The sequence below is a fragment of the Manis javanica genome, chromosome 11, assembly GCF_040802235.1.
Source record: "Manis javanica isolate MJ-LG chromosome 11, MJ_LKY, whole genome shotgun sequence".
Classification (NCBI taxonomy): domain Eukaryota; kingdom Metazoa; phylum Chordata; class Mammalia; order Pholidota; family Manidae; genus Manis; species Manis javanica.
In genome coordinates, this window is record NC_133166.1 from 37,573,121 (window position 1) to 37,591,771 (window position 18,651).

Consider the following 18,651-nt stretch of genomic DNA (forward strand, 5'->3'; position numbering starts at 1 on the left):
TCATCCATTGATTTTCAAGGACACATCTGAGTGGGCATTGAGAAGTGTGCCCTTCTTAGAGGCTGGGCAACCTTAGTAAATCACTTCCTGCAACTGTGGGCTGGGGGCTTGGGGATTGTTTCAGAGAGTTACAGGTTGTTGCAGGCCAGCTTTAGGGTTTTCGTTTGTTTTGTGTTGTTTTTTGGCAGGACAGTCCCTAAAAACTTAGTAAGAGACTGCTATGTTTTCTTCCATTTCTACCATGAGTGACCACAAAGATCTTGTCCAGACACAGTTTTTAATAAAGAACCTCATCTTGTACTTGCTGGCCTCCATGTTCTCTCTCTCTCCCCTTGGATTTTAAATGAATGCTATATACTTGGCACCATTTACTACAGGCTTGGATGGGATGACAACAGTCTTTCTTTTTTTTCATTAAGGTATCATTGATATACAATCTCATGAAGATTTCACATGAGCAACATTGTAGTTACTACATTCACCCATATTACCAAGGCACCCCCATACCCCATTGCAGCCACTGTTCATCAGTGTAGTTAAGATGCTATGTAGTCACTACTTGTCTTCTCTGTGCTACAGTGCCTTTCCTGTGCCCCTCCTACATTGTGTGTGCTAATCACAATGCCCTTTAATCCCCTTCTCCCTCCCTCCCACCCACCCTCCTCACCCCCTTTCTCTTTGGTAACCGCTAGTCCCTTGGAGATTGGGAGTCTGCTGCTGTTTTGTGTCTTCTGTTTTGCTTCATTGTTATACTCCACAAATAAGTGAAATCATTTGGTTCTTGTCTTTCTCTGCCTGGCTTATTTCAATGAGCATAATACCCTCTAGCGCCATGTTGTTGCAAATGGTAGGATTTGGTTTCTTCTTATAGCTGAATAATATTCCATTGTGTATATGTACCACATCTTCTTTATCCATCCATCTACTAATGGACACTTAGGTTGCTTCCATATCTTAGCTATTGTAGATAGTGCTGTGATAAACATAGGGGTGCATATGTCTTTTTGAATCTGTGATCTTGTTTTCTTTGGATAAATTCCTAGGATGACAACAGTCTTAATCTAAACTTTTTCCTTAGATGGCTGCCGTTGCTTGGCAGAAAATTCATAAGGGAAGGTTCTTGAAAAACCTTTAGAAGCTTCCTCAGAACCTTTACTTTTGACTGTTTCAGTTTGGAGAGTGGTAGTAGTTGACTCTCAATTCTTCAGGGCTCCAGATTTGGGACTTTGTAGACAGAGCAATTCCCTCAGCAAAGCTATTCCCTTCCATCTGTGCAGACTTGCTAACCTTAGCCTGAGTCATATCTCTCTTGTAGGACTTTGCTGAAAGAGGCAAGAAGCGGCCCACACATGCTAGCATTCTGAAGTTCTACCATCACTTTCTCTGACACCTTAACCTCAGTGGGCATGAGGTCTCACTGCCCAAAGCCCTCCCTCCTCAACTAAGCCAACTCCATATTTAAGATCCTTTTACATGCTAAACCTTTTTCTAGCTACCAAATTCTGTATAGATCAAGATTCTTGGTTGTAGGGAATGGAACCTTCTTTAGGTATTAAACAGGATGGAATTGATTAAGGGGTATAGATAGCTCACAGGATCTTTGGGAGGGCTGAAGAAGCGGAACCAAGGCTGAGCTTCATAGGAACTACATCACAAGAATGGGCTGCTGAAGAAGCTGCTGCTTTTGCAACAATCAAGAAGCTGCTTGCCAGATCAAGAAGTCGCCTACTGGCTTAGGAAGCTGTGAATGCCAGCTCCAGAACCACAACACCTCTGCCGTGCTTTCTGCTGGCAAAAATGGATACCTCATGCCCTGCCTCTCTTCCCATGTAACTTGGTTCTGAGTAAAAGACTCAAGTGAGTGCATCTGATTGATTGGACCCCAGTTGTAAGGGAGGTTGGGAAATAATAGTGTTTAACTTCCCTACCTGGGTAGTATCAGAATGCATGTTTAAAGCTGCTGAGTGAATCAACCCATCATAACAGCTCATAATTTTACATTGTTTCTCTTAACATTAGTAGTTTTTAAAACTTTAGTCCTCATTTTATACATTTTAAAATAATTGCATATTCATCCATATTTCAGATTTTTAAAAAAATCATGGATCCCAAAATTAAATATGGCAGTCTAGAATAATTCTGCTTACATGTAGCTTCAAAAAAGGCGCACAGAAATCACTCAGCTGAATAGTGCTACATTTCTTTAGAGATGGAGAATTCCTGTCTCTATTACTTAAATTATAGGAAACATTACAAAATGGTCTGCAATATTCTTTTGTTGAGACTCTTCTCTGTGACCAGATACTGTGATGAGACAGGGATTGACCTAGGGTAAACTTTTAGATGGTGGATTGGGGTTAAATCAGAAAGGAACTATAGACAACAATATTGCACTATTGTTATGTAATGTGATTAAGTATTGATATAATGGCAATCATATTATAATATATACATGTATCAAAGTAACACATCATACTACCTTAAATTTATACAGTGTTATATGTCAAATAAAAAAAGAAAGTGACTGGAGGACAACATAGAGAAGTTTCTTAGAATGCTTTTTTGGCACGAGTAAATAATGGATGGATATTAATGTAGACATACCTACGGTTTCCAGAAAATTATTATAATATATATTATTAAAAAAAGAATTGTTAGCCTAAAATTTTGTATGGACTTAAGGAACTACATTACTTATGACTATTGGGCATTTATGAGTGAATGTTATTTCTTAAAGATTTGTATTCTTTCCAACACTGTTAGAAGGTATTAGTCCTATGTTTAATTTATACCATTGTTCTTAATAATACTTTAGATACTAAACAGCCTTTGGTTTAGCTAACTTAGCATTATATATTAGTAATCTGGGGTTTTGTTTCACATATGAATTTTCATGAAGTATGTAAAGTTTGTAGTATGCTTAGGTATATATAATTAAAGTTGTATTTTAAAAGATGATGGTCCTCTAGAATATTTAACTTTCACTAAAAGTAACTGCAACCTGCCATTTATAAGTACTGGTAAAAAATCTTTTGAGACATCATTCTACTTTCTGTTTTTAACCAATATTTGGTTACAACAGCATTATTTTTTATGCTAATTGAACATATTTGTATTACCCAGAAGCTTACATGCTAATCTGTTTTCACATGAGGAAAACGTAAAAGAAATTATAATGTTTTGTGATAACGTGGTTTTTAAGATAGCCTAGCTAATAAGAGAAGGAATGAGAAATGTATTTTCTTTAGGGAGAAATTTTGACAAGCCCAGTTCTGGATAGTGCCTAAAATTTAATCTTTGTTTTATAGTTGTGCCATACAATCACGAAGAAATTGAAAAAGCGCCAGAGTTAGACAGTGATTTCATGCAAGATTTTTCTCTCCTGAAGAAGCGGCTGGAGAAGTTCATCTTCACCCTTGACCACTGGTGCCTCAGCTTAATATTTCATTCGTTTTTGTTGGAACTGAGAGACTAAGGTGTATTAAGTAAAATGAAAAGCTTACTTTTTTTTTTCTTGTGGTGATAGCATGGAAGACTTAATGACAATTTGCTTTCAAGGTGTGAGATTTGAAGGAAATTGGATCTTTTCCTAGTTTTTTTTTTTTGGTATCATTAATCTACAATTACATGTGTAACATTATGTTTACTAGACTCCCCCCATCATCAAGTCCCCCCATATACCCCATTACAGTCACTGTCCATCGGCGTATTAAGATCTAGCTTTTTTTTTTTTTAAACACAGTATCATTAGCAGGATTCCAATCTCTCCCTACCCATGTTCTAATTTATTTTTTAGATGAGTAGTTAGCTATGTATTAGTAATAGTTTCTTTCTTTCTTTTTCACAGCCATTGTTAAATCATTTTCTTTTTTAATTCTATGGTACACATATTGATAAAAGAGAAACAGGAATATCAGTGCAGGGGCTTTTTTCTGAACAAATAAGACCACAGTTTTTCCTGTAGCATGTTTCTAAGTAACTCTCTAATCAGTCACATAGGATACTGAATGGTGATAGTTTCTCACATTTGTTACTTAGAATTCCTAAGAGGTCAATATCTAATATTTTCACTTCTGGGTAAGAAAAAAAGCATTTTGGTCCATCAATTCACCCACTTGCTCCTGGAGGACATTAACCACCTCTGCTGTTTCGAAGACACGAGTGTTACCAGTGTCTTGAGTGATGAAACTTCCTCCTTAGGGCATTTGTTCGACTCAGCCAGCTACAGCAGAACTGCTGCCTGGAAGGGTTATGTTCTATCAGCATGCCTTTCAAGACATGGACCATCTTTTCCCAGGTGCAGGTGACCTTAAAAAATGCTCCACCCTCAGACTCAGCAGTGCCTTGGTGTTACTCAGTAGCAGTTAGAGAATCAAAGACCTGAGCTCGACCAACCAGCCGCAGCAAGTGGGGAAGACACCTGCACTGCCAACCTGTTTGTTGAGACAAAAGCAAAACCAAAAACCAATAAAACCTTGGATTTAATTGTAGGCAATTTAGATTTTTTTCAAATATTGTCTAGAGTTATGTAGAAAAAAATTTACATTTCATGTTTATAGGTGTCTACAATTTTCACTATAAAGCATTTAGTTTACATTGTAATTGATGTCAGTTGTGTTCTGGATGATGAATGCCACATACCAGCTTGGCTGTCAGCCAGCCCTGGACAGTGTATTTTTCTTTAGACACTCACCCTTCTGGTTGCCTTCAAAGCTATGCATGCCCGTAAACAAGTTTTGTTTGTAATTTGTTTACAATCTATTGCAAGCAATAGATTTGACTTTTGCTGTGCAAATTTTCTTACTTTGTTTTACCCTTAGTAATAAGTATTTTCCTGAGACTTTTCAGGATTATTATTATTGTAATTAAAGTGTTAAAATGTTTTATAATTCTTATAATTTTGCCACTCCATGGAATTTTGAATGGAGTAATTATTTTCTGCATGATTTTAAAGTTACGACTTATCTGCACGCTTATTTTCAGGCCTTTCAGACTTAAGTGAGTTCTCCCCTTCCCTCACAAAGTATTCATCTTTTCTCTAAGGGAGTCAGTCATATTACTAAGTAAGACATAGAGGTGACTTTATTAAAGTGGGATTAATTTCCAAAAGATTTATATAAAAGATAAATTAGAGGCTAAGTATTTTATTTTTAAGCTAAGTGTTTTAATTTGAGGCCAGTCTATGTCCAGAATGATTGTTTCATTCTTTTGTGATCGCTCTGGTGACTTCCAGATAATTCTGTCTGCACCCCACTATCTAGATCCAGGGCCTACAAAAGGAGGAAGGAGCCCGTTTTCAGTGGGGGTGCTTCTTTCTCTGAAACTGTTAATACAGACTCTGTAAGCACACATGAAAGTTGTAAGCCCTTGCAGCTTTCAAAGTATGTACCAATTTATATAGCCTCTGATTAAAAGATCTTATTTTTGGCAGGAACATGTGTGTGTTTTTACGTAAGCTTGTTCCTAAAACAGGACTGGAGGAAATACCATTAATTATTATGTATCTTTGAAAAAGTCTTCTGAAATTAAACATGAAAAAAAAATTATTTTCCTCATTGCTTTTCCTTTTCATGAAGGAAACCAATGCTGCCTAATCCATATTTTATCAGTATTTATTGTGTTGTAAAAACCGTTTAATAATGGTGGTTTATACCTCCCATTTCAAAGACCTTTTATTTTATTTCGCAGGGTGTCGAGTTAAAAATGTAATCTTTTAAAAATATGTCATCAAAATGTTCAGTTAATTTTAAATTTTGGAAATAAATTTTATTAGTTGGAAGTGTACTTAGACTTAATTCTTCTTAGCTTATTTACATAAGTGGACTATTTTTAAAACTACCAATAAACAATTGGGTTTTAATTTGATAATTAGTGAAACACAGAGACCTTATACAAACTTGTTATATATGAATGTATTTTTGACTATATGTTGTAAAAATTCTTCCAGTGCAGTACTTGTTGGAAAATATTATTCTAGTCATCATTTGTATAAGTTCATTTTTAAGTATATTAAATGTACATTTAAGTATATTAAATGTAAAATCAAAATATGTGTAATTTTTTTGTAATTTTCTGGGAAGAAAGACAAATTTGTCAATATTGAAAGAGTGGTTGTTTGAAAAACACTATTATGGACTCATAGTCTCAGGGTCTTAGGGTTCATCTGCCAATGGAGGAACCGCTTCTCCAGCACTTCCTAGTAGATGATTTATCTGGCTCCTGCTTCCAGTGATAGTATTGAAGTAGAAATCACAGTGAGTTTCCAGACTTGTGTAGATAATGGAATCAACTAAGAACTTCAAAAAATACTGATGCCTGGGTCCCATCTCCAGAGATTGTGATTTCATTCTTCTGGAGTGTGGTCTGGTCTTTGAAAATTTTAAAAGATCTTCAGTTTATTCTAATGTGCAGACAAGTTTGGGAACTGCTGGTAAATCATATGGAAAAGCACATTAACCTTCTTCAACATTAGGGAATCCACACTGAAGAGGAAACCTGGCTGAGGTTGTGAAGATTCTATAAGCATTTAGATGTCACTTTAGACGATTTACAGCTACATACAGGCACACACCAGTGCTTGTGTAATATGTAGGAAATATTTGCACTTAAATCCAAGAACCATTTAATAGGAAGATATCACAGTGGCAGAGAATCCATGATCATCATACAGTGGAAAGTACTGGAGACTGGGTGTTAGAACACTGGTGCTGTCACTAACTATAAATATTTTTTACTTTTAGAGTCTACAAGTTCTAGTCTGAGAGTTTAAACTTTTTTCTAACTTTTCATTTTGAAATTGTTTCAGATATAGGGAAAACTTGCAAAAATAGCACAAAAATTCATATATGCTCTTCACCTAGGTTCCCCAAATGTTAACATCTTACAAAGTCAATATTAACTCAGAAAATCAATATTGATAGATTTCTATTAACTAGTCTACAAATTTTTTCCATTATCCCACTCTATACTTTTTGTAGGCTAAGAGCCAATCTGGGATCACATACTACATTTAGTTGTGTGTATATGTGTGTGTTTAACTGTAAACTTTGAAAACCTATTGAAGAAAGTTGCAACAATAATACAACTCATTCTAATATGCCCTTCCTGTAGATTTATTGTAAGCAGCCTGTCACATTTGTGCTGGAGTTATCCATATAATTCTTTTTACTGAAGTTTTTAAGAATTAAGTTACAGACATTGTGATCCTTTAACCTAAATACATGCCTGAGCATCTCCTAAAAACAAGGTCAGTCTTTTGTAATAATCATCATAGTGATCAAATTCAGGAAATTTCACATTGTTACTAAATGTAGCATGTGGTCTGTATTCAAATTTCACTAATTGTCTCAACACTATTCTTTAATTTTTTTCTGTGATCCAGGATTTAACCCAGAATATAGCTTTGCTTTTGGTTGTCATGTGTCTTTGATTTCCCTTCATCTGGAATAGTATTTCGGCCTTTGTGTTTCACGACATTGATATTTCTGAAGAGTTACAGGCTAGTTTTATACAATGGCCCTCAATTTGCATCTAGACCAGTATTTCTCCAAGTATGGTCTGTGACTGATGCTGGTCTACACATAAATGTAACCCAACTGTGAGGGGGTCAACACAGAAATTGAAATTACTTATGCCTTTGGAAACTTATTAGCAATTTAACAGTAATTATATATTGGTTGGATGTTTTTACTTTCTTGATTTCATTTTTCTAATTCACTTTTCCTATATTTTACAAAATAACAGTTCTGAATGGGTTGGACAGTTTCTTTAAAAAAGATCCTTCATCACAGCTACTTTGAGCAGCACTGGTCTAGACTAAGGGCTCTGCTTTATTCACCTCTGAATCCATTACCCCTGGACGGAACCTGGCAGAGTTCAGTAAATGATTGCTGTAGGATGACTTGAAATAGCCCATTATTTTTGTTAGAAAAGCTTTTCTTATGCTGAGTCAAGATCTCTCTTACCACAAAATTCACATAGGACCCTTACTTCAGCCTTCAAAAATATCACGTCTACTCATATACTTAGGTGTTAAGTTCTCAGAGATGTAAAGATTGTTACGTGTTCAACCCCCAGTCTACTCCAAGAAAAACTGGCTCTGTCCCTTTCATCATTTGTAATGATTAGGATTAATTTCTGCTGAAAATGAGAACACCTCAAATAAGAGCCGCTTACTAACTTTGTTTCTTCTGTTCTACAAATTCAGAGGTGTCATTCTAGGGCTGGGAGGGAAGTTTTCCAAGTCATCAGTGTAAGTTAAATTCTAGCCAAAATAAGCAGGTGAAGAGATGCAACAAAGGGCCAGGTAGTTTATTTGAACGCAAAACCCAGGCGAGATTTCCCAGTCCCCAGAAATGGAGGGTGGGGAAGCCGCGCATCAGTAGACAGGCAGCGAGTTTTTAAACAAGGTAGGAGGAGGCAGAGCTTAGATTTACAGCGGTGCGAGGATTGGCTAGCCCAAGGCACATTTTTCAGGTTGGGAGGGGGCAGCAGCCGGGGACTTCGGCATGTCACCGGTGTCTGACGTGCTCACCCCTCCCTATGGTGCTTCCAACCTTACAATCAGGGACCCTGCACCACTCTATTTTGCGGTCCCTTGTCCTTAATGTGTTGCTTTATTATGGTCCAAGATGTCTGCTCAAGCTCTAACCACTACATCTGCATTCCCATCAGCAGAAGGAAGGGGTAAAGAGGACATTCATCCCTTTGAAGACATTTCCCGTAAGTCACACGTAACATTTCCATTTATATTACTTTGGTCAGAACTTGGTCAGTGGCCACAATTAGCTCCAAGCTAGGCTTGGAAATGTCATTTTTTATTTTGGAAATCCCTGCGCTCAGGAAAGAAAGTGGTGGTTTTATTAAGGAAGAAGGGGAAGATAGATATTGGTTGACGAGGTAGCTTCTGCCATATTGTCCTGTATGTATCTTCTCCTACGTTATTTCTCTTCACCATTCTGATGACTTGTTGGGTGTTTTCTTATATTTTAACATGGTTCCGAATTGTATGTGATGTTCCAAAAGCAAGGTGGACATATGTGTCTTACATAGATGGCCTTAATGTTAAGCAGCATCTGAGTACCATGTCTCTCTCAATGCTAGGCAGCGATGAAGGGCACTCAAAGTCAAGAGTTTCCGCGTGGGTGGTACGACAAGTGACCTCCCCGCGCGTGCGCCGCGCTCGGACATTGCTTCCACTAACCGTGGTCGCCAACCCCAGTGCATTTTCCTTCGCGGCCCGGGCGAATCGGGTCTAGCCTCGGTTAACGAAGTCTCCCTGACGGCTGACCTGTCCCCGAACCCCAGCCTCGCTGGGTGCAGCAGACGCGCGGCACAAGTTTTCCTGGGTAAGCGGCGTGACCCAAACGACTTCGCAGAGCTGCCGAGGGGGCCAAAAACCTGGGACGTGGCAATACCCCCCGCGTCTCATCCGGACCGAAGCGCAGGACTTCTTCCATCTTTCGCGGGGTGTGATCAGCCGGCCGCGCAGCCGCAGAACGGGAACTGCGGCTCCGCCCCCGTGGCTAGCGGCTGCGGCCGGCTGCGCGAGGCTATGGACAAGGCCGAGGGGTCAGCCGGCCGCGTGTGGTGGGCCTTCGCGCAACTCCTGGTCCTCGGTCTGTGGCGCACGCTGCCCACCGCAGGTAGGACGCAGCGGCGGCGGCGGCGGGGAAGGCGGGGCGGGGGGGGGGGGGGCGGAAGGCGGCGGCGGCGGCGGCGGCGGGTGGGGCGGGGGTGGTGGGGAAGGCGGTGGTGGGGGAAGGCGGTGGTGGGGGAAGGCGGTGGTGGGGGAAGGCGGTGGTGGGGGAAGGCGGTGGTGGGGGAAGGCGGTGGTGGGTGGTGGGTGGCGGTAGGGGGGGTGTTGGGGAAGGCGGGGGGGGGTATTGGGGGAGGCGGGGGGGCAAGGGGGGCGGGGTGGCTATCGCTGGGCTCTTCGGGCCGCACCCCGTGTCAGGTGCTCAGCTACCTGGAGCTGTACCTTAAAGCGCGCCGACTCTGAGCTCTCCTATTGTGAAATGCTGGCTGCGTTTACGCATTCAGGACTGCATCCGCCATACTGACGCATAATGCCGAGCTCAGTCGGCACTTGGGGGAGCCTAGACTGAGCGCCTCCTTCGGTTCTGTGCACTGGCTGCCCCTTTAATTTCTTACAGCGCGTCTTGCATCCTTCTGGGCGCAGGCACGGAGAAGAAAAGTAGGGATGGGGTGAATAAGAAAAACACTCCACCTGCGAATCGGTGGGGCATCTTGACTTTACTAAAGTCTTACAGAATGTTTTAACCTCATGGTGACACTCAAACGTTCCCTTTCACTGCTTTGGGAACAGTGATGGATGTTTCTGTCTAATTATCGAGCAGGAAACCAAAGGGCTGAAAGGCATGTGAAGAGATGTTTAAACTCATTACTGACCATAGAATAGAAGTGTAAACAACAGTAGGGTGACACTAGACTGGCCCAGATTGGCTGCTTTATGCCAAGTAGTGGAGGATGTGGGCACCTAGGAGACCATCCAGGTGTCCATCCCTAGGGCTGTAGATAAGCCAAACGAGGACGCTCACCTTGGAGAACTGGGCAGCAACTTCAAGGAATGGACTAGCTATACACATAGCCATGTGGAAAGGTCTTGAAAGAATAGTGCTAAGAGAAGAAATACCAAGTTCAATGACGCTTCTGTAAGTTTGAGAAACAAAACGACAGTTTAAAAGAGAACAAAATTAAGACGTTAAACATCTTAGAATGGTTGCCTGAGTGGGGAGGGAAACAAAAATAAAAAAAGAATAAATAGTATTTCTATACACTTGCAATGAGCAATCCAAAAGTAAAATTAAATCAGTTCTACTTATGATACTATCAAATAGAAGAAGATACTTAGGAATTTAACAAAAGCAGCACAAAACCTGCACTCTGAAAACTGTAAAACTTGTTGAAAGGAATTAAAGAAGATTAAATAAATGAAATAGAAAAACATTGTGTCTTAGTCTGCTCAGGCTGCCATAATAAATACCTTACACTGAGCTGCTTAAAAGCAGAAATATATTTCTTACAGTTCTAGAGGCTGGGAAGTCCAAGATCAAGGTGCTGCCTGATTTGGTTCCTAGTGAGGCGCCTCTTCCTGTCCTGTAGATCAATATCCTCTATGTTACTGTATCCTCATGTGTGAAAAAGAGACATTCTCTCTCTCTCATGTCTGTTCTAAGACCATTAATGAGGGCTCCACCCTCCTGACCTAATTACCTCCCACAGGCCCCACCTTCAGATGCCATCACGCTGGGGATTAGTCCTCAGTATATGAATTTTGGGGAAACAGAAACATTCAATCCATAGCACATCCCCCAAACACATTCATGGATCAGAAGACAACATTGTTAATGTGGCAGCACTCCACAAATTGATCTACAGAGTCAGTGCAGTTCCTACAAGAATCTCAGCTGACTTTCTAGAAATTTTTAAGCTGATTCTAAAATTCCTATGCAATTGCAAGGGAGAGAATAGCCAAAACTATCTTGAAAAAAGGAGAACAAAATTGGAGGATCTCGTGTGGATTAAAAAAGAACCATGAACAGAGGGCCTCTGTACCTGAATCTGCCCTCTCTCCCTGAAAAAAAGGAATTTGTTTCGAACACTGTGGTAGTGTTTGAGAGTACCATGCCTATGCTTTTCCCAAGGGTTTCCCATAACAGAGTTCTCTTATTGCCACAGGTGTTCTGGAAGTGGAGATGGCAGGGACGACTCAGAGAGTATTCCAGAATGACAATGCCACCATCTTCTGCAAGGTGTCTGGTTCCCCACATGTGGACATCAGGATTATGGGTATCACCTGGTTTCGGAAGAGTCTGGCGTCTGAAAGAGAGATGAAACTATTTGAGTTTTTTGGAAACCATCAAGAGGCATTCCGATCCGGGGCCGTCGTGTTGCCGCGGAGGCTGATGAAGGGGGACGCCTCGTTGCAACTGCCACGAGTCCAGCTGTGGGAAGCAGGAGAGTATCGATGTGAGGTGGTGATCACCCCTCAGAAGGCACTGGGAAGAGTCTGGCTGGAGGTTGTCGGTGAGTGCCTGAGGGTAACGCCCTGTGATTCCTGTGGTGCTGAGGCCTGGGGTGGGTAGATGGATGGGCTGAGTGGAGTGGAGGTTTAGGGCATGGGCCTAAGAGTCAGGTAGACATGGGCGTGGTCCTGGGCTTCCATAGGCAGCCAGACAACTTTGAGCAAGTAATTAATCACACTGAACCTCACTGCTTTTCCCTCTAAACAAATGTGATAGTACTTAGCTGAGAGGACTGACATAGGGAAGAGTATGCAGAAGTGCAGGTAGAATGCTTTGTATAGTGCTTGGCCCAGGGTGAGTGCTCAGTAAGCTATAGTGCTTTTTATATAATTCACCTAGTGTGTGGACAGTCAGTGTTCCTTGAAGAGGTGTTTGAAAGGTAGCTGGGAGAGAGATGCTGGGCTCTGGCTCCACAGAGCTGAGTCCTGTTCCCCTTTTGCTCCTTCCAAACTGGGTGGTTGAGCCAGCCATTTAACATCTTTGGACCTGAATTTTCCCATGTACAAAATTGGGTGCTAAATCCACCTACCTCCTAGTGTTCTGAAGATTACATAAAAGAATGTATGCAAATACCCCACTGAGTGCTGTTCTGAGGTAGGTACTCAGCTAAGACTTAAAACAACAATATCCCCCAAACACCTCTTTGTACCCCCCTTTCTTCTATTATTTTAAAAAAATTAATAGACTTTATTTTTTAGAACAGTTTTAGATTTACAGAAAAATTGCCAAGATAGGACTGAGTTCCTACACTGTACTATCTGGCTACTGTAGCTTTCTAGGAAGTCTTGAAGTCTGTTTGTATAGAAGTCTTGAAGTCCACTATTGCTGATCTTCTTCAGGATTGTGTTAGCTATTCTGGGCCTTTTGCCTTTCTGTATAAACTTCAGAATCAGTTTCTTGATATCAACAAAATACTTCCTAGGATTTTGATTGCATTGAATCTATCATTCAAAATTGGAAAGAATTGACATTCAGTTGGAAAGAATTGACATCTTAACCATATTAATTCTTCTTATTCATGAACACAGACTATCTCTTCATTTATTTAGATCTTTGATTTCTTTCATCACAGTTCTATAGTTTTCTTCATGTAGATCCAGTACCTATTTTGTTACAGTTATACCTAATGCCTTCTGTGGTTTTAATTGAACATTTTACCTGATTACATGTTCTCCCCTCTCTGTATTCCTTATACTTATTTAAAAAATTTTTCTTAGTGATTGCCCCAGAGATTGCAGTGTAAATTTACAGTAACTCTAAGTCCACTTTCAAATAACACTTTATGGGTGGTACAGGCACCTTAAAACAGTGTATTCTCAATTCTGCCCTCCCTCTCTTACAGCATTACTGTCATTCATTTCATTTATCTGTCTGCTATAACCACCCAGTATATTGTTGCTATTATTATTTTGAATGAATGATGATCTATTAGATCAATTAAGCATAAGAAAAGAAATGTTTATTTTACCTTCTTATATTCCTTTTCTGACACTCTTCCTTTCTTTATGTAGTTAAAAGTTTCTGACTTTTAACCATTTTTCTTCTTCCTGAAGAACTTTTACCAGCTTACAAGGCAGGTTCACTGGTGACAAATTCCCTTGGTTTTTGTTTGTCCAAGAAAGTCTTTATTTATCCTTTACTTTTGGAGGATAACTTTACAGACACAGGATTCTAGATTTGTTGTTTCCTTAAATAGTTCAGACATTTCATTCTCTCTTCTTGCTTCCATTTAAGGAGTCCAGTGTCATTCTTATCCTTGTTTTTCTATAAGTCAGTTTTTTCCCCCACTATGGCTTCTTTCAAGATTTTTCTCTTTTTTGTTTTTCTGCTTTTTGGATATAATATGCCTAGATACAGATTTTTTTGGTGTTTTTCCTGCTTGGTATTCTCCAAGATTTCTAGGTCTATGCTTTGGTGTCTGTCATTATTTCTGGAAAATTCTCAGCTATTAATTTTCAAAATATTTCTTCTGCTTCTTTCTCTTTTCTTCTTCTGGTATTCACATTACATTTATGTTTATACCTTTTGCAATTGTCCCACAGTTCTTGGGTATTCTGTTTCCATTCTGCTTCCCCCCACCTTTTTTTCTCTTTGTGTTTCAGTTCTTCAAAATGTAATTTCAAAATTCTGGCTAGCTGATTTTTCCCTTGACAGTGTTCAGTGTACCAGTGAGTCCATCAAAGGCATTCATCATTTCTTTCGTAGTGTTTTTGATTTTTAGCATTTCTTTTGTTTCTTAGGTTTTCCTTCTCTCTGCTTACATCATTCATACGTTCTTGGGTGTTGGCTGCTTTTCCCATTGGTGCACTTAACATTTTAACCATGGGTGTTTGAAATTCCCTATCTGATAATTCTAAAATCTGTGTCATTACCAGAGTCTGGTTCTAATGCTTGCTTTGTCTTTTCATACTTTTCAACATACTTTCTAAGTTTTTGTTGAAAGTCAGATATTTTATATTGGGTAATAAGAACTGAGGTAAATAGGCTTTTAGTCTGAGATCCTGTTAACTTGGTTAGGATTTGGGCTCTGCTTAATGTTAATGCTTTAAGTGTAGGTACCTGAGACTTCAGTTTCCTCTAGTGTCTTTTTTCCCCCTTCCGTTTTCTTTGAGTTTCCCTATGAACTTGTTCTTAAATAGAATCACTGTCTTGCAGTGTTCTCCGTTGTAATGTACTGTTTTAATTCTGGAGCCCTTTTGATGTAGTGGGAGAGTGTTGAGGAGGGAAAGCAATCTGTAATCTTATGATTAAATCTCATTTTTTGAGTGGCCTGAGCCCCTGGGCTGTGACCTTCAGAAGTGTTCCTAGGTGAGACAGAAAGGCTAGTGGGGGCTGGGGCCGGCTAACCATCCTTCTCCCGGGTCACATAAGTCTCTGGCAATGTCTTGTCCCTTGAGAGCATCCTTTGTTATAGAGAATGCACCAGGTATATATTTAAATGGTTACTTTTCCTTCCCCTGCCCAAAAGAGGAGGTGATTTTTCTTGACTCTTCTCTGAGAGAACCTCGTGGGGTTCCTGGAGGTAAAAGCCATGAAAGTGTGGTGGCCCTCCTAACACCCCAGGAATTTTTTACTCTCAAGCTAGGCCACACTTATCCTTTAACACTTTGTCAGAGTTCCTGCTGAAGTGTGTCTACCTGTTTATGGCTCCAGCAGCTTCTGCATAAGGTAATATGATCTCAGTTGTGATTCTCTCAGTCTGCCTGTCTTTCTGGTTTTCAGGATGCTGGTTTGTCCTGTCACCTCAGCTCTCTGATGGATTGAAGGAAAGCTGTGGATTTGCTCTTTGTCCAGTTCAGCTTTTTTTTATTGTTATGAGGCTAGATGTGACGACTTTGAGGGTCTTTACCTGTCATAGGGGAAACTAGAAGTCAGCGGTGGCTTTTAAAAAGGTAGTTTATTTTTCTTTTACACAAATGTAGCCAGCCCAGGGCAGGTATGGCAGTTCTGTGATTATCTGGGATGTAGGATCCTTTTATCTTGTCACTTTGCCATCCTCTACACGTAGCTTCCACCTGATGTTAGGGAGTGGCTTCTCCATCTCTAGCCATCACCTGGTATTCCAGTCATTCTGTAGGAAGGAGGAATGGGAGAGGGAGAGAAGGACAAGTCCTTTCCTTTCAAATACCCCTGTCATTTAGGGATACCTCCTGGAAGTTGCTCTCGCCACTTCTGATTACATCCAAACCACTAGACCGTCGGCTCCCATGCTTATACCCAGCTGCAGTGGAGGCCGGGAGGTGTAACTTCAATGTAGATGTATCACTGAAGAATCTAAATTGGCAGCAATCAGCCATCTCTACAACAGTGTTCCAAGGCTTTCCTCAGATTCTCAGGGGTGTCTTTGACACAAAGTAGCTTTTTTATTAAAAAAACACAAAGCTCTGTTTTATAAAACTGTTCTGAGAGTAGGGGTGATGGTATTAGCACCCTGCTGGAACTGGGACCAGCCTAGCCAGGATATTCAGCCAAAGAGGAATTCCATTCAGTTCACTCACCTTTCCTGAAGGTTTGCTGTCGGCCCATCTTTGGACTCATAATAAGCTATTAACTTCCTATTCTCAAGGTATGACTTCTCTCCCTGGCAGCTTACCCGGTCAGCCGCTTATTCCTAGACCAAGCCATGATGAAAGGAAATCAAAAGAAACACATTTCATGTACATCAAGCGGGTTTTACCCAAAGGACATTAATATAACATGGAAAAAATGGACCTGGAAGAAACCCCAGTATCTGGAGTTTTCTGAGGGTGTCAACACTACTCCTGCCGTGAAGAATGAGGATGGTACATTTAATATCACTAGCTTCTTGAGCCTGAACCCCTCTCTGGAAGATAATGTGACCATCTACCAGTGTGAGATATGGCATATATCCTTGCCTGCCTCCCAGAGGCTCAACTTCACTCTGACTATGATAGGTAAGCATCCTCCTGGACATCCCCCCACTCTTCATCTTGAGGAGGTGTAACAAAAGTGGTTCCCTGGTGGTCAAGGGGAAGATGGGAACCAATGGGGAAGGAGAGAAAGCTTGGGCAGGTCTAGCTCAGCCCCAGAGTCAGCAGTCTAGACTAGGTCGCTAAGCCGGGGCAGACAGTCTAATGGCTGGAGAGTGGTGACGATGGTTCTCAGGTGGAAACAGAGCCATCTGTTAGCTCATGGCAGTTTTAATGATCTCAGTGGTCTATATGGCCAGCTGCTACGAGACAAGGGACAAAATCCTGTCCTTGTCTCTAAGGATAAGGGTCTGTTGGGGGCCAGGAACCCAGCCCTGCCAGCCACAATTATGGTCAAGGTCCAGGTCCACTGCAAGCTGTTGGTTGGTAGAGGCTGAATCAGTGGTTCTGTCTTATGGTTTGTGCCCAAGATGGGGAGGCCATGGTAGGATAGTCCTGCACATACCCAGGGCTTTCCCCAGGCACACTGGATCCTTAGCTTAAGATAACACAGCTCACTACAGAGCCCTTTCTGTTGGTGGGATGAGGTTCATTGAGCTCATATCCTGGCTTCTGGGCATGTCATGGTTCTGGTCCTGGGTAGGATGATCCTCCTGGTTAAATGCATCTAGTGGGCACTGAGAGAGGTAAGGAGGACAGGGGCTGACCGGGGGCCACCAGGGATGTGGTCTGGGTCTGCCAGATGGGGACTGGGATGGTCCTGTAGAGAGAGAGGAGTTGTTCCTGGAAGTAAGGGCCAGTGATTGTGTATGTGTGTGTGGATGTGTGTTGGGTATGTATAGGGCATAGTGAGTATGAAATGGAGCTATGCTTTATGTGTGTGGTATAAGGGGTTGGTCTGGGTGATACATATGTCTTGGTCTATTTGGGCTGCTATAACAAACTGCCACAGACTGGGTGGCTTATAAACAACAGCACTTAATTTCTCTTAGTTCTGGAGGCTGAAAGTCCAAGATCAGTGTGCCAGCATAGTTTGGGTGAGGGCCCTCCTCCAGGTTGCAGACTTCTCATTGTATCCTCATATGGTGGAAGGGCTGAGGGATCCATCCAGGGCCTCTTTTATAAGGGCACTAATCCATTTCACGAGCCCCACCACCTAACACCGTCACATCGGGCAATAGGATTTCAACTTGGGACTTTAGGTGGGGACACAGACCTTCAGTCTCTGGCAGTATATAAATGACATCGGATGGTATAATAGTATGAACAGGGCACGGCATGTGTATATGGTATGTGGTGTTTGACACTGCAGTGTATTTCTGGCAAGTGCTGAACACACTGATATGATATGTGGAGGTGAACGTGATGGGCATGGAAGATGCCAAGGTGTGTGACAGAGGGTCGGTAGGTACATCTCTGACAGGAAAAACGACATACACCCACACAGATCCTAGCAGGAGTTGTGTGGTCTCTTAGGCCCCTGTGAGTAGGTTTCTTAATGTTCTCCTTCTCTTTCTCTCTGCAGATTCAGAGCGTACAACTGTTTTGTACATCATTCTTTCCGTTATTGGATCTGTCTTGCCAATTGGACTGCTTTTATTAATTTTATTTTGGTTTCTTCAGAAAAGATAAGGGGCGCAAAAGCAAGTTCAGGTCTGTGTTTTGGAGTTGGCTCTGTGAGTTTGGGGACTGTAACCTGTGGGCGGTGTTGGGAATCTCAGGATTGATGCTGTCAGAACTGGGATTTTCTAAGGGTGGTCATGTGTGTGGTATGTGGCTGTTTTCAATGTCACGTTGGGGAAGAATTTTCTCACCTGATCTCTGTGGTGCCCTGTTACTCTGGGGAGATGCACTGTAAAGTCCCTCCGCCTTCTCATAATACACAAATCTCTGTGAATCAAACCTGACTTCATTAGTTCAGACCAGGCCTTTGAACTATGTGTGGACTACATTGTTGTTCTCTCTCCCACCTAGAGACCATGGCGTAGGGTAATTCCTTCCCTCAGGTACTCATATTTTGTTAATAGCTCAATGGCATAACTTACCACCAGATCTCACTGGTTTAACCAAGAATTCTAACCCTCATGTTTCCAAACATGCTTATCCCTGATTACAGCCAAATAGAAAATAAACTCAAGCTGTAGAGGCCCAAGAGACAAATGTAAATGCATTAGTTAAAATGATTCTAGGTAATAAAATTGCCCTCAATTATT

The 18,651-nt window shown here is 41.2% G+C and overlaps 2 protein-coding genes across 6 annotated transcripts in view; one reads left to right on the plus strand and one right to left on the minus strand.

Moving 5' to 3' along the window:
• Positions 1–4,067: 4,067 nt before the first annotated feature.
• LOC108389688 (general transcription factor IIH subunit 5-like) lies at positions 4,068–4,287 on the minus strand. The gene is given in 2 exon segments (XM_037027075.1): positions 4,068–4,187; positions 4,189–4,287. Coding segments are annotated over 2 exon segments (219 nt in total).
• Positions 4,288–8,574: 4,287 nt separating this feature from the next.
• Positions 8,575–18,651, plus strand: part of NCR3LG1 (natural killer cell cytotoxicity receptor 3 ligand 1) — a 62,878-nt gene continuing 52,801 nt past the window's right edge. For 2 of the 5 annotated variants that reach the window (XR_005063574.2, XM_037026851.2), the window contains exons 1-5: positions 8,585–8,721; positions 9,103–9,644; positions 11,701–12,048; positions 16,136–16,462; positions 17,964–18,091. Coding sequence is in view for 4 of the 5 variants with exons in the window: in XM_037026851.2 (XP_036882746.1) it covers positions 9,554–9,644; positions 11,701–12,048; positions 16,136–16,462; positions 17,964–18,070 (873 nt within the window). In the remaining variant the exon portion in view is untranslated. Of the gene's footprint in view, positions 8,722–8,887; positions 9,645–11,700; positions 12,049–16,135; positions 16,463–17,963; positions 18,092–18,651 lie in introns of those variants that run through there. The other 3 variants (XM_037026852.2, XM_037026853.2, XM_037026854.2) reach the window with 3 other exon arrangements.